Source organism: Trachurus japonicus, chromosome 5 (assembly GCF_045865225.1).
Source record: "Trachurus japonicus isolate A0001 chromosome 5, Traja_1.0".
In the NCBI taxonomy this organism is placed as follows: Eukaryota; Metazoa; Chordata; class Actinopteri; order Carangiformes; family Carangidae; genus Trachurus; species Trachurus japonicus.
Genome location: NC_140911.1, coordinates 17,446,612 through 17,462,821, shown reverse-complemented (window position 1 = coordinate 17,462,821; position 16,210 = coordinate 17,446,612). Strand labels below are relative to the sequence as shown.

General features: G+C 42.3%; 1 protein-coding gene across 1 annotated transcript in view; it reads right to left on the bottom strand.

Moving 5' to 3' along the window:
- LOC146987410 (receptor-type tyrosine-protein phosphatase gamma-like) overlaps positions 1-15,908 on the bottom strand; it is a 421,581-nt gene extending 405,673 nt beyond the window's left edge. The window contains exon 1 of the mRNA XM_085776580.1: positions 15,310-15,908. Within this exon, the coding sequence (XP_085632706.1) occupies positions 15,310-15,403 (94 nt within the window). The 5' untranslated portion in view covers positions 15,404-15,908. The remainder of the gene's footprint in view (positions 1-15,309) is intronic.
- Between the last annotated feature and the right edge of the window lie 302 nt (positions 15,909-16,210).

Below are 16,210 nucleotides of genomic sequence, written 5' to 3'. Positions count from 1 at the left end.
TCGATGAAGTAAGTCCAGTACCTGCTGGGGACACTTTGGCTATCACAGGTGATCTGTTTGGTGTTTGCCCTTCAGTAGTATACTGTCTTTCTTCATTTTGTATATTCTCCTGTAATTTGAGTGAGGTTGGGCAGCATCAAATTTCATACCTCGATATTGTCAGATTTTGTGTTTTGGTTATTTCTTTATTAATAAAAAATTTGATTTTTGTATGTAAAGTTTCAGATTGTTTTATAATAAATAATTACGTTCAAACGCACTGTTTATGGTCAAACTGTAAAATGAAAAGAAATATTCAAATTCTGCCAACTTCACATTGTAAAGTGTTTGGGGATGGAAACAGAATACAAGTTTCTATACAGTAAATATTCTTCAATTTGATATTTTAGGTATATGCAATGTTCCACTAAACAGCAGTACATTTATATTTTTATTAACAAGGCTGGTTATAAATATTGGTCCAAACCTAGCTGTCTAATGTATTTTCATGTCCAACTACAGGTTGTGCTGCTAGTGTAGGTCACTTTTTCCTGTGGCTCATGGTGTGTATAATCCCCATTAAAGCCAAACACATGCTCCTGACAGCTTGGCCCAGGTGATGGCATTTGTGCGACTGGACACTTGTTCTGCTGTCATGTGGCTTCGCCTTAAGAAAATGTACAGTTAGTAGTGGTGGTTTGTGGTTTATTGTTGGAGTTTGGTTTCACACTAAGCCGAAGCTGCTGTGGCTTGGCCCTGTGCTCACATGCAGTTTCATCAGAAAATACATTATCTAGTTAAATATTGAACAAGTTTAGTCTTTGAAGTGTTTGGCCTCTAGTAACTTGTGATGGGAATTTTTCATTGTTTTTAAATTATGAAACAATGAATAGCCTAAAATAATAATAATAAAAAAACAAGTGCTAATTGCAGCTCAGAATATAAAGTATGTGTGTGAGCAAGAGAGAGGGAGAGAGAGGGGGGGTGAGCCAAATTCAAAGGAATCACAAACAGCTTCCATATAAGAAACAAGAATTTATCTTTGGATAAGGAACAGATTACAACATGCAGTGAATTAGCAGCGAAGTTGTTTTCTTGCCTGTGGTACACACTCACTGAATTACTTTGCTGGCCTATTCTCTCTTTCACTGTGGCACCTAGAAAATACTTGAGAAGCGTCAGGCTTGGCTGGTTTCCATTCGATTTCCCCTGCGGGTCATCCATCGGCCTGGGGACGTGGCGAGCCGGAGCAGCCCAGCCCCAAGGTGATTAACGGAAGAAAGATGGCTGCAGTTCTCAGCGTAAATCCAAAGGCGTTTCAGGTGGAACACGGGTGCTTGTCTAGCAGTGAGGAATGGGCGAAGGCTTCACCTCATCCAGCACTGAAAATCACTCTCCCTCTTCGTCCGCACTCCAACTTTAGCAAATGTCTCAAAACAAAGGGAGGTCCGCAGAAAAAAAAAGGAGGGAGGGGATTATGGAAAAGATATTTTTTTGTAAGAGCACAAAACGCAAAATAATACACGATAGAAAGCCACAGTCAGAGGAAAGAGTGGCTGCGGCTGAGAGAGCATGAGTGGAAACCTGTGCACCCTGGGGTGATATTAGTGAACCCCATCTGCTGAACATCTGGTGTGAGGATCCAAACACCTCAAGCGGCCTGCTCAGGAAATCTTAAATTTAGCAGCGATGCTCTCGTGGAGGGCGAGACAAGCCTCTGTCCTGCTGAGAGCAATGGAGAAGCAAGCAAGGTAAACTCTCCATCCATCACCCAGCCAACCTCTTCTCCTGACCACCAGGCTACACATCTGCAGTTAATAGTCTTTTAATCATCTATTCATCATTTGGATCAATCAGTGCATTAACCTTTGCAATGTCAAAAACACTGATGCTCATGGAGCCCAAATTAAAAGAGGTCACAACTTTCTCTCACAACTGTCTCTACATCCAGTGTTGGCACTGCTTTACGGTAATGTTTGTTTGTTTATTGAAACAAGACTGTTGCTATTTGCATCTTGTGAATGATTTATCTGCAAGAATCAAATTACAGTCTGGTTGACACTTTAATTGTCTTGAAGAAACCAGTTAATTTGACTTAACAGTGTAATAAGTCCTCTTAACTGATTGTTCACTGGCTACAGTCACTCACAATTTGTCAATCTGCCTTTGTTGCAGCAAACCAAATTACAATACGCTGGAATTTCACAAAGCAATATTTTTGGTCCATTATCGTCACATGGAGCCTCTAATTGATTTTTAATCCACATATTTTGCCAGATTACCTGTCAGGGTCCACTGTTTCTGTCCATGAGTCGGGTGGAAGTGATTACAGACCCTGAGAACTGGACTGCATTACAGGAAAAGCCAATGTTTCTGTTAGAACTTCAAACCCTGTCATTAGCATGACCACTAACCTGTTCATGTTACTGAAATGATTCATGTCAGACTTTGCCGCCTGCTTCACTCAATAGATGCAGCTGCTCTGTCATGATCCCAGCTCTGCTCTCACTTCACATCAAACTCCCACCTCCTGAGCCATACTGCATATTACTTGAAATGTCGTAGTATATATCACTGAGTTCTGGCCTAAAACCTGCTGAGCTGAACTGTAGGCATTTATCTAAAATAATTATATGTTTGTGTCTCATTTTGAGGTATTAAGTAAATAACACAGTTTATAAATAATTAATGAAATAGGTGTAAAATGTGTGGCTTCAGGGGCAGGTTGAGTCAACTACAGTATGAGTCAGAGTATTTCACAAAACTAAAGACTGACTCAGTTCCATCCAAATAATGAGAAAAATAAAGGAGAAACAAAAACAAAACAATATACACATAAATATTTAAGATTCTGCGTCTTAATTAACAAACCTTATAATCAAATATTGATATTTATTTTTGCAATGTGTTCTTAAAGACACAGTGGCCTTTAATAGACGTTCTAAAATGATCAATATTTGCAGAACTCACATGCAGCTTGGGAAATGAATTGATATCCCCCTAAAAATTCAAACAATATTTCAAGCTTCGTTGTGTCACATATCTTTTGAACGTTCCTCCCGAAGGTTAAGAACCAGAAAAGATGGAGACCTACCGCTGACCTAGATGATGAGTCTTTACCTCGGTTCCACAAGAATCAATCCTCATGCCTTTATCTCTTTCTATCTTCTCATGGGTCAAGGTCATGTCGAATATCTCAACTCTACTGGAAGAATTGGTAGAAAATGTGAAGGTGATAACAGACATTCATGGTTCCCAGATGATGCAGCTTAATGACTTGAACTGGTACCTGACTTTCCATTTAGCATTAATTTTCACACCTTTATATTCCAAACTGGACAAACTGTAATAGTTTTTTTTTTATGTATATATTTTTGGGGGCTTTTTCGCCTTTTTTAATGGAAAGCACAGTCGAGAGAGAGACAGGAAATGGAGAGACAGAGAGGGGGGTGTGACATGCAGGAAAGGGCCGCTCAATGTGGGATTCACACCGGGGCCACCGACTGTAGCCTCAACACATGGGGCGGCTGCTCTACCAACTGAGCAGAACACCACCCCTAAACCGTAATAGTTTAAATATCTTCTTTCCACTTCCACCACCATATAACCCCAAAACCCGCCATTCTGGAAATCTGCCACGCAAATCTCTTCTCACACACTTGCACTCATAAAGTGTTCTGATATCAGTTCCACAAGCACTTACTCTCAAACCAGCCTCAGGCCAATTTAACAATTTTGTTTTTCGTGACAATGAGCTTTGTGGCCTCGCAGAGCCACTGGCTCGGCTTCACACTCTTCCAGTTTGATGATGATGATGATGATGATGTTTCAGCAGAACAGCACAGACATCAGATAAAGACTCGCAGGCACAAGAGAGGGCTAAGAGGAATTTCAGCAAACAGTCAAGTGGTATAACGCATTTTAAGGGGGTGTCATTAAGCTGTTTTTGGTGGTTTGGGTTTATGACACAATTAAACAATTTACAAGGACACTTACATTAACAGCACAAGTCCAACGTTAACAACACAAGTCCAACAATTAAGTACTCTCTATTTATGTTCCTCTTTTCCCAACATTTATGACTTCATAGAGCAACAGTAGCTAAAGTGATCTTTAGGACTGAGCATGACGGGTCATGTTGGAAGAATCACCGACAGGCATTGGTGAAAATGACCTCGAGTAATTTAAATTGAGTTGCAATGTGGCAAAAATCCTCCAGCATCCTTATCTCACAGCGGGTGAGATGGAGAATTGGCTCGGAGATTGAGAGACAAACACAAAACACGGAGTCAAATAAGACAGCTCGAAGAGGACAAAGCACTGAAGAGCAGGGGAGCTTAAAGCAACAACAGAGATGTACGATAGAGAGAGAGAGAGAGAGGTCACTAGAGATTAAAAAAGAGGAGAGGGCATTGCTGTTTAAACCTCCTCCCCCTGGAACTAAGACAAATTGGGCTGTGCGCTTGTCTCTGTGGCCCCCGAATCCCTATCTCTCTCTGAGGAGGAAGCCAGTGTCTCCCAAGCATTAAAGTAGAAAAACCAACGCCACTGCAAGAATTTAATGAGAAGGGCTCTGCACTGCTCACTGCTCAGTGTGTGACACAACACTTCTTAGCATGTAGTGATTTTCACTCCGTCTCTCTTCTTTATTCACTGCCTTTATTCCCACTGCCTACACTGGAGGAATGGAGTGCACATCCAGGCTTGAAACTGGGCCCACTCGGTCCTCTGAGTTAGGATGCGAAAACACCATGTTTTCCTTTAGCATGGTTATTATCGACTCGTTACTGTGGTATCATTGAAATTAAAGAGAAAATTCCCCTACAGACTGTGAGCATTTATCTGTGGACTCAGGCTTCGATACTTTCACTGTATTAATATAAAACCTAGAGCTCCTAAATCAAACTGCACATGGGCCTCTACATTTAAACTGCATGGGACCTTTAACACTACAGTCTGTGTTATTTATCTACATTTATGAAAATTTTTTTGTGTTGAATTAATTTTCTGTGAGAAGATTATTAACAGTTACATGTACACCCACTCAGGGCGTCGTTTAGCTCAGTTGGTGGAGCAGGTGCCTCGCTGCAGCCGACCCTGTATTGAATCCCGACGCAGGTGAGAGGTCCCCCTCTCTCTGCCTTGCATTTCCTATCTCTCTCTCGACTATACTATCGATTAAAGGCGAAAAAGTCAAAGGCCAAAAATATATACTTATAAAAAACAAAACAAACAAAAAAAACAGTTACACCCACTATTAAAAAATGCAGACATTGGAATTGGAATGGAACATTTGTTCTATGTAATTTAAATTCAACCTAACCTTACAGCTTGTAAAAATACATTTACTAATGATCAACATCCACCTCAGTGGGCTAAAGCTGGCTCAATACAGTCGTGCATAACACCAGAAATGAAAAACAGAGCAGAAAAGAAGGTTTATGCTACCTTTGTAAATATTTGATCAAGGTAGAAATCACAAGCAGCCATGAGTTCGGAGTGTAGGCACTGACTTTTTTTTAACAGAGCTGCTTACAGTATGTGAGACTGGGAGACCAGGAGAACTGAAGGGTGCAAAAAAAAAATTAATTTAGTGGGAGTGGGAAGCAGGAGAGCTTGCAGGCGGGGGAAGCAGAGATCTGTGCTAAGAGTGGGGGAAGGGGGGTGATGGATGAGCACTACCAGCACTGGTCTGATTGAGTGATAAAACAAGCCTTATGAATTAATGTTGGGTGATAATCCAGAGTGAGTGCACACACAGCATGTAAGCAACAACACATTCTGTGCTCTGTACCTTTGCAGAGAACATGATCCCAAGTTTAACCACTGTATCTAAACCAAACAACAAAGTTAGTATTAAGCAACAGTTTCATTCTACTTTGGTATCACTCAACCTTTTAGTCAGGTGCAGCTGTGAGCACAATTTTAATTTTTTGGATACTTAACAATAAGACATTCAAGTATTCAATAATATCAAAGATTGCAATTGGTAACCATTCTCAAACATCAACTCAACTGCTTTCCTTGCTGTAAATTGTACAACAAATAAGAATTTGAACTGTTTTTTTAGTGACACTAAAGATTTTTTGTGCTATCACTTTACTTGAAACAATTACATGACACAGAATACAATAATATAGTTATATATTATTGGGCAATACTTAAAAAATAAAATACAAACATATAATTATGTATGAACACACAACTGAAACATTAAGAGCATTGGTCTAATAATGTGATAATATCTTGTCATTGTCACTCGAGAAAAGTAAATTGCGCCTCGTAACCAGGTTTAAAATCGTGGTTTTTCCTGTAGCTATTTATCGAAAGCCGTGAACGTGTGATTGTTTGTGTTGCTGTTTCACTGCAACCTGGTCACAGCAATTAACCAAGTGACTAAAAGATGATTACCAATGATGGATATTATGTCCAGAACCACAAATGTAAGAGCAAAGCTGTAAACAGCAGTTTGGTTTCCTCTCAGTGTCTGTGTCGCAGCCAGTAATGGTCGTTTATCTTTATGAAATGATGATATTTATTTCCTCATTTACAGCCGAGGAGGAGGATTAAACACGTTGTGTGCTACATTTTAACATTATGTTATTTGTCCTGAACACTTTTCATCTTGACGCCAAATCTGAGATTCACCCTGAAACCTAATTTTCATTACTTAATTCATTGTTGACTTTTACTGCAAATGCTACTTTAAGAGCACTTAACAACTGTAAAATGAAGTTATGTTGTGTGTATCCGTAGGCATCTCTCTCTCTCTCACTCTCTCTCTCTCAGTGTTTGCAGACACATTTTTTTCAGTCAGGAAAATGGGATTTAAGTTTATGGCTTGATTGAACTTGGCTGGCAGTTAGGGCTGCAGCTATAATGTGCTCAGAATAATAATCCATGGTTATAGAAGCATGTTAATGTGACCAGAGAGGGGAGAAACCCACGGGGCAGCAACAAAAACCAAACACTGTCTTGTAAATTGGAAAAAGAAGAGGGAAAAAAAAACAGAAGTAGAGATGATCAGAAAAGTGGGGGAAAAAAAGGAGGATGGAGGACAATTACAAAAATAAGTGATAGTAGTAAAAGACTACATAAGAACAAAAAATGAATACAGAAATGTGGAAAAATGCTAAACAAGCAGTGAAAAGAAAGAAGAGAAGATGAAATGATTAAGAGAAGAAAGTAAAGATGATATGGATGGAACAACAAAAAGAGTGTTATGTGAAAAAAAATCTGTAAGGAAGGTGAAGAGAAGGGAAGAATTATGGGGCAGATAAAAAAGAAACGAGGAAGACAGAATTTAAGAATGGTTGTTGAGAGCAGGAGAAAACGACACAGAAAACCATGTGAGAAAATGAATAAATCCAAGGTGGAGAAACCACAGAGAAGAAGAGGAGCTGGGTGAAAAGCTTACAAAACTGTGCAGTAAAACATGAAGACTGTTGTCTAACTGACGCACCAAATATCTTAGCGAGTTGGTGACATTTCTTTCACCTTTCTAAGAGAGAAAGTAGCTGCTTCCATTCGACTGTCAGTGGGGATGACTGATGGAAGCCAAGTGAAGTGCATTTCACCATTCGAAATGAGAGAGCGTTCTGGGAAATGGCAGGAACACCCATCTACACCTTTCAACAGTGTATTGGAGAGCTGTCACGGCTCCAGAGTGAAGGGCCACCTATTGAGCCTGACAAAAGAACACAAAGTGTCTCAAAGTCCTGACATGTGCCAAGGTGGCGGGGCAGTGACTCTGGTCTAAAGAACCACCTGGCAACCGTCAGCCACCTCCTTGTCAGGAATACCCTGTCAAATTGCATCTTACAGCTTCCAAAACAACTGGAGGCCCCAAGTTTTAATCTATGGGGCAGGTGGAGCGCGAACTCTCTCTTTGGCTTTTGTCATGTCCATTTGTTTTCCCATCTCATCTCCTTCTTCCCTCACTACCCAGTGTTTATTTGGTGTCGCCGTTGGTTTGGCTCGTTAGATTCCATGCCAGCCGACAGCCTGTCAGTCTAAGCTCCTTTTAACACTCAGCAGCCCTGCACAATGACACAGAAGCTCCCCTGGCATTGCGCTTAGCAAAATGGAAAAAGGGGCTTGGCTGCATACACCTCTCCACTCTCATCAACGTCTCATGCTGTCTCTGTGTCTTTCTCGTTTCTCTTTGTTTTCCCCATGTCTGTGTTGTGTTTCTGCCTGCACGCATCCGCAGCCTGCCAGGGTGTCTTCCAGCATTTATTGGTTTAACGAGAGGGAATGGAGACTAAAAAGAGAAGAAAAGTGTACAGGCTTTTTTGCCAGAAGTATATAATACTACAAGTACTGATCTGTTACGGTTGCCCGTAGGCCTGGGTAACACATTTTAGTTTTGCAACAATAAAAAATATAACATTTTATTATGAACAGATCGAATTAATGTTACTTAGAGGTCCTGTATTCTCCTCTTTTTCTGTGTTTTATTTTAAGTGTTGATCTATAAGATGATTTATTTGTATTGGGTCCACATGACTTGAAGGGGGGCTGAGGGAAGGACTGCTGTTTTGTGACACCATAAAGTTGCAGAAGTACCGATGACTGGTTTTAAGGTTCAGTTTCTGAATACAGACTGTCTCCTTTTCTTTGACTCTTTCATAGATATGAATACAGAACCTAGACAAGATTTATAATCAAACAACACATGGATGTCTATCATTACACTGTATGCAGGGTTTTTCTTGCAAAGATAATTTTTTTTCTGGCTTTTTATGCATTTAGTTTGAAAGGACAGCTGGAGAGAGACAGGGATGGGGAGACAAAGTGAGAGGGGGATTGACACAGCAAAGGGACAGTCGGGTGGAATCGAACCCAGGGTCCTTCTCAGCTTCTGCTAACTCATTTTTTTGCATCAAATGGCAGTCAATTAGCTTCTAACTGGTGTAGAAATTGAGCACTGTATATATTTTTCAGGCTTGGTGGAGACCTAAACGGAGCAAGGAGAAATAATATTGAACGAAAAGTAGTTCTTGTGACCAGAAATATAAAAGCTAATGCTAATCCGAGTCTACTGAATGTGTAAATAAGAAACAGTTTGCTTAACCATAGCAATGTCTCCAGTCAGAAATATGTCAGGCATGGAGTTATTAAGTTTGCTGTCAATTTTCTGTGACCCCAGAAAAGACAGAAAAGAGCAAAATACTAGATTTTACTATGTGGTGTTTTTCAATGCTCAGCATTGAATGAACACATTTCAGAAGGTACCAAAAAGGTACAAATCCCTGACACATGCAGTGCAGTGTGTTCTGCCACTGTTTCTCTTGAAAGACAATGCAGCCGGAGCTATAGTGGAAAGAGACTGCTTCAAAGTAGTGCTTGATGCTGGATCGACAGTAGGCTCTTTTGCCAAAAACATTAGTCAGAGGTATGAATGAAATGTCTGCTTCAGAAGCATGTTTGTGATAATGGCAGGGGGAAGTACATATGGCAGCTAACACAAAACCCTGCCGGAAGCAAACAAGACAAGAGAAGCAGAACAAACAGAGTGAGAAAAGTGAGTAAAGATGGGAGAAGGATGGTTGACGGTGCCGTTGGAAAGCAGCTCTTGCAGGCCTGACTGAGCTGAATTTTCGGCAGGCATATTCCAGAAAATGATATTAGCAGCCAGTGGACTTGATTAAAACAGTGAAGTGGAACAATAAAGAGGGAAGGGAAAGAGAACAAACATGAAAGTCTGGTGGCTAAGTCTCAGAGTTATGGTCGCCCAGAAAAAGGAGGTGAGACGCCTCCCGTTTCCGCGTATTCTCCATTGTCAGGCTGCACAGTGGGGCCACAAGCTCATGAGGTGCACACTGCACAGAGCGGGGAAAAAAAACTGAGCAGAAACAGATTAAAAGCCTGAGAGGCACACTCAGCTGAGCAGAAACACTGATCGAAAAACAAAATAAGATGATGCTTCATGCTCGGCTCCGCTCATCGTATTCTTGAGATATCATTAGCACCTCCTCACTTAATATCATCATTACTATTGTTTTTATTATCAGACCTATTTATCTTTAGTTTCCCATTTGTGCAACAAAACAGCATCATTTCCTTCTAGAATCAATAGCACAATAGAAAGGATGTTTTCTTTTTTCCCATTTATCTGGCTCCCGATCGCTCGCTCGCTCGCTCCCTCTCTCTCAAGCAGCTCCTTCCTAATGACATGGCGACTGCTACCAACACAGCATCCTATGTGGATAACTGCATGACACCACCCCCTGCACCCCCGCTGCATTGTACATACGAATACACACTCACACCCACACACACACAGAGTATCTTTTAATAAATCTATTAAGGAAAGCTGGGGTGGCGATGATAGGCTCTGTGCCGACTGATAAAGTGACCCTGTGAGCTGACACGCTGGCGTTTCTCTGACCACAGACGAGGCCAGATAATGGCAAGGTGAGCGCTGAGATGATGATGATGATAATGTTGGCATCTGAGGGCCATGAAGCATATCCAATCCCTTCCCTAAATGTCAACCTTCCCCCGTATCAGTGCGACAAAGAAGCCTGAGAAAAGGTTCATGACACGGAGGCCTGCTGAGAATGGTTAACAAACCCACTTTCCCACTCTCATTTGTGCATTTAAAAGGAGCAGAAGAGGTGGACAAATTTGCACACACACACACACACACACACACACACACACACACACACACACACACACACGCACGCACGCACACACACACACACACACACACACACACATTCTCTCAGCAGAGGGGGGTGAATTAAAAAATACGGGGGGAAGAGACATAGACAGATGGAAGGAAGGGTGTGTGTGTGTTTATGGAGGTGAAAAGATGTGCTAGCTCAGGCACTTGTGAGATTACAATGACTGTTGTGTTTTTCCTCCCAGCCAGGAGCGACAAGGCCCATTCATTTTTCGCAGTGGAAAGCGACAGATTGAAGGTGAAACATCTCTTTCTTTGCTTGTCTCTTATGTTTTCTCCCTTTTCTTTCTTTCTTTCTCTCTCTCTTTCTTTCTTTCTCCCTCATGTTTGGTTAACCCAGGGCTGAAGTACAGCGCGGTGACAGGGGCGTGATGCCTCAACAGTGACACCGCACACCGCAAACGGAAAAGGAAAAGTGATGCCTTGTGTCAGCTGGCGGACGCCCTGCGGTAATGTTCAGTGCTTTCCACCCTGCCTTCCGAATAAAACAGATGCTTTTGTGGCTGTAAACCGGCCGTTATGAGGCCGGCAGACTGGGAGGCATGTTGGCAGCAGCCAGGTCAGTTGTGCAGACACGACAGCAAACTTCTTGTTTCCAACAGCACTTGGTTTAATCACTCTTAAGTGTTGCTCTGCAGCAAGGTACGGCATTACTAAGGTGAAGAGTTAACAAAAGGCTCTTGAAAACTCAAAAGGTTAGGGTTAGCCTTTAACCACGGTCCTCTGTGCTGCAAGTATGCGTTGGAGGAGCTGGGAAAATCAGCAATCTGGACAAAAGAAGACGAAGATAATGATGAAGACAAATAAAAAAACAGGATGTAAACTACATCACTGAGGTTTTCCTCAGAGACCTTGCCCTTCTTTTGAAGATGTCATGTTGTTATTTGGGTCTTAACGTGATCGAAATCAATTTACGTAAATCAAATGAACAAACTGGACAAAACAAATCATAGGATGTCTGGAAAAAGAGATGACATCCATAGGAAACAACTCTCATACCTTTAAAAATAAAATATGTGTCTATCAGCTACTGTAACACCTCTGAACAGCAGCCTCAGCATCAGAGATAAATAACCAGCCCTCTCTTTATCATTGCACATTATAGTTTAGAAAATCAGTGAATCAGAACAAAAACAAAAATCATTATTGTTACATAATCTTATTTAAAAACCTACATTTTATTTTCAATACATGTTTTTTTGTCTAGTGCAACGATCGTCTCTTTTTTCCTCTCTCTCACAACACTGACACTCCTTTTTATGATATTATAAAATGGTGAAATAACTCATCTTTTCAAAACCTCCCCAACCTGTTATTTTCAGTATAGCTCCAGTAAACTAGGAATGCGACAATGAATTTGTCAGATGCATCTTTTTTTTTTCCACCCACATTTGCGACATTTATTTTTATATTTTCTTATAGAAAGCCGATCTAGTTTTTCCAACCCAATCTCCCAGCTAAGAGCCTTATTAATAGAAAAGAAGAGCGGGCTGGAGGTAAGGAGAGCAGTGCTGAGAGCCTGCAGATGATGATACCCACCAAGAGAGAAGCACACTCATCTCTGTTTCTACATCATCTGCCAGCCGTTCAACATGAACCAGCCACCTTGGGCTCGCTCGCCGCCGATATCATGACAGCGCGACGCACAACCGAGAGGAGAGGGGAGGGATGTGGGGGTGGGGTGAGAGAGGAGGTCAAGTAGAGAGAGTGAGAGCGAAAGCAAGACATTATCAATGTGTGAGGTCTGAGTCGTGGACTTGCCCTTCGGTGACAACGCCGTCTTTCCCCAGACGTTTATTGTGTCACAAAAGCATCACAAGCCGACAACTGAATATCCATCCATCAGTCCGTCTGTTAGCTGTGGATCGTTTGTATTTGATTTCAAATTGTCTCTCACCAGCTCAGACGTATTGTTAGATTTATATTTAGAGTTTTCTTTAAAAATACAAAGTGATATTAAAATGTTTCATTGCACCGTGCAAGAAGCCACATGGCAGGAAGCCTATTTTCAGATTTTACAGCCTTAATTAATAACAGCTTCTTACCATTTTTTTTAAACTGTTGTGTTACACTTCTCTATCTACACACTGAAACCAAACTGGTTTTACCTGCTAATAAGCCTGCTATTAATAAGTAACACAAATGTATTCCTGCATTTTGTTTAATTCCAGCTTTAATGTTGGCTCCGTGAAAGACAAATGGTTTCATTTTCCGACAACACAAACAATCCTCATGTTTTCAGGAACCAACACAAATAAATCCTCAACCTGTGGGTCAAACTCTCCTTTGCATCTCTCCTCTTCTATCTCTCCTGCCATCTATTCATCAGCGCCATCCATCTCTTGCTGCAGCTCTCCCTCTCTCTGTCTCTCTCTTTTGCTTCTGGGCTCACTTGATTTGATTTCTCTCCAGATTTGAGATCAGATGGAATGCAAGATGAAAAATGGAGGGGATGAAGGGGCACGACAAAAATCCTGAATGTCTAACAAGAGCTCCATTTCCAAAATTGAAAACCAGTCTATCAAGCCGTAACACTGTATGACTACTGGTATGGATTTGTTAAAGCAATGACTGTGTTCATTGGTCAACAGCGCAGCACTGTAAATTGCTTTGACTCTCTCTTTCTCTCTCTCACATGTGTGTGTGCGTGTGATTCATGACAGTGCTTAATAAGACATATAAGAGCTAATCTAGGCAAGCTGAAAAGTAGGCTAATACTGTCCGACAAACTGCGTCGTATCTATAGACGACTTCAGTACTTCAACATAAGCTTTGATCAATCCCAACACCGAGGCTCCTCTGGCTTCACAGTTTGGGGGCCAATAACGGCCCCATGAGACCATGAAGGGGGGGCAGTGAGTCATTAATGCACTCCTCAGATTACAATGAAGATAGAATTAGTGAAGCCTGTTGTGTGACAGACGACGCTTCACATCACACAGCGCTGAGAGCTGAGCTGGGTAAAAACGTATGTCAATATGATATCAAATACACGACACTTGGATTTTCTCTACTCGTGATGCAAATGACTGCCTTTTAAATCAGTCATTTAAGTGGTTTTACAAACTGAATTACATTTCTGAGCACAAGTTATTGCTCTGGCAATGAATACCACACTTGAATCGGCCTTTTTCCACTACATCTTTCTTCTGTGTAAATACCCTCAGAAAGCACCAAGAAAAAAAAATTAAAATATTTATTTATGTACAAAAGTAGTAGGTCATTTACCATCCAACCAGTGGTAAGTATGAACTAATTTTGCTTGTAGCCGTATAGGGCGTTATAGATGCTCCCAGGTGGAGCTCTTGTGTAAAATCTATGTAATAGGTGGGTAGGTGGGTGGTGGTGAACATAACATCGCAACTCTAGAACCAAATGCTTATTTTAGCTCCTGTGAGGCTGGACACCCTGACAAAGTGTCCAGGAGACATTTCTAGCACCGTCCACAGCTGGAGGAGCAAGTGTATCTGGATTCTCCGGTCAAGGTCAAATTGGATTTGTTGGATTTATTTTCCAGTTTGATACATCAGATTTCTCCTCCTCGCTGTGTGTTTGTGCGGAACAGCAGAAAAGGTGCTGGTTCTCCTCAGGTGCTGGATCCTCAAGGTTTAAATACTGGAGGCTTTGGCCCTTACAACAAACGCGGGGGTCTGGGCTCAGGGGTCTTTGATTTAGCTATAATTGGAGCAGAGAGTTCCCTTTGTAAAATGAATGTGGGAAATAGTTCAGTTCTGTTATATAATAGCTGGAGATTAGCCCAATTAGAAAAGCAAGCATGTAGGACAGTTTTTTCTTCTTCTTCCACAATTCAAAAGCAGAGTAGTCCAGTCAGTCTTACACTGCCACAGGGGCACACGCAGCCCAGTCTTAATATTTGTGGATCCCATGAGTGGTTCAACATGCCATCCCCAAACACAGACATGAGATCTACTTTCTCCTCTGCACAAATTAGAGCCTCAACTGCAAATTTTGGGTTGTGTGTGCTGCGTGTGTGAATGTGTATGAGGAGGCTTCACAGCCCCTGCTGTCTTGCTCCAGGCGATGAGATAACGGCTTCGGCGTACGCGCCGCCGGCTGACAAAGCATCACATCTTCCTCGTTTTATCTACCGATATCCGTGACCCAACTATCAACCCTGTCCACTGCCCCTCCGATGGCATTCCAGCCGCTCTCTATTTTCTCCCCCAGTTTGATTACTGGGCCTGCTCACGGGGTGTTTAAGAGGAGGAAAAAAAAGAAAGAGGGGGAATTCGTGCGCTAAAGTTCCACCAAAAGAGGAGAGAGGCGACATGGTACATGGACTAGTGTGGTAAACTTGTGCTGTAAATGTGTGTGAGTGGGTTCACACAGGTCACCCAGCTACATTAACATCCTTTCACTAACGGCTTTCTGCGTCTCCAACAGTTTCCACTCTCTACTGTACGTGCAGGTGTCGGGGAGAAGCGCGTCAAGCCAAACGGCTCGAATATCCCCAGCCGGTGACCCGTTACAAGATCTCCAATAAGGGGACTTGACTTAATTTATCAGCCTGTTAGAGATGCGTCTCCCCGCCGTCAGTGGATTACCGATGAGCACATTCCTTCATAAGCAATGATAAAGAAAGCCCCTTGTTAGAGTTGTGGGGGAATGAAACTTACCAGGATGACAATCGGCCCGGAGGAGCACGAAGGCTGGCAAAGCGAGAGAGCAAATCCACCAGCAGCAACAACACGATTGCAGTAGCCTCCACATTGTTGTAATGTGCACGTCGACATGCAAACAAGAAGCAGCAACAACTGTTGAGTTTTTCCTCCTTTTTGCGGTCAAATTAGCGTCGCCTTCTCTGTGCAAGAAGCGGCGCCGGAGACGCAGCGCAGACCGAGACGGTGCACGGTGGAGGTGAAGGGCGGAGAAATTTAGTTAGAGGTCCAATAAAGTCTTTCCTCAACAAACGAATCCCTCCGATATTCCCGAGTATGAGCATAACACTCAGATATAGACGGTTGTGGAGGAGCGTGTGTCTGCAGCACGGGAGAAGGGAGGGGGGGAGTGAGTTAGAGGAGACGAGCAGCGACGGTCCGTTTCAGCGCGTTGTCGCTCATGCGGCTGCGGCGGTGGAGGGAGCGCTCATCGGGCACACACAGAGGGGGGAGTCGGTGGTGTCGGTGGTAGTGATGGAGAGGCGCTGGAAGCTTCCCACTCCTCCATCCATCCAGCAAGTAACGTGTAAAGCCCAGCAGAGACTTTAAAACAGTCTAGAGAAGAGAGACAGACCGAGGGAGAGAGAGAAAGGGGGAGCGAGGGAGAGAGAGAGAGAGAGAGAGAGAGAGAGAGGTCATTCCTCTGGATCCTAGCGCCTGCGAGAGTCGCTATCACTAATATGCACATGTCCCATAATAACAGGTAATAATAGATCCATGCTCTCCAGGGATGCGTCGAGCTTGTTCATAATAATGACCCTAAAATACATCCACATCCTGGAGGGAATGAATCTACTTATGATTTACTAGGCCTATTGGATTTATTACTCAGTATCAATTAATGCAATGCAAAGTGTAG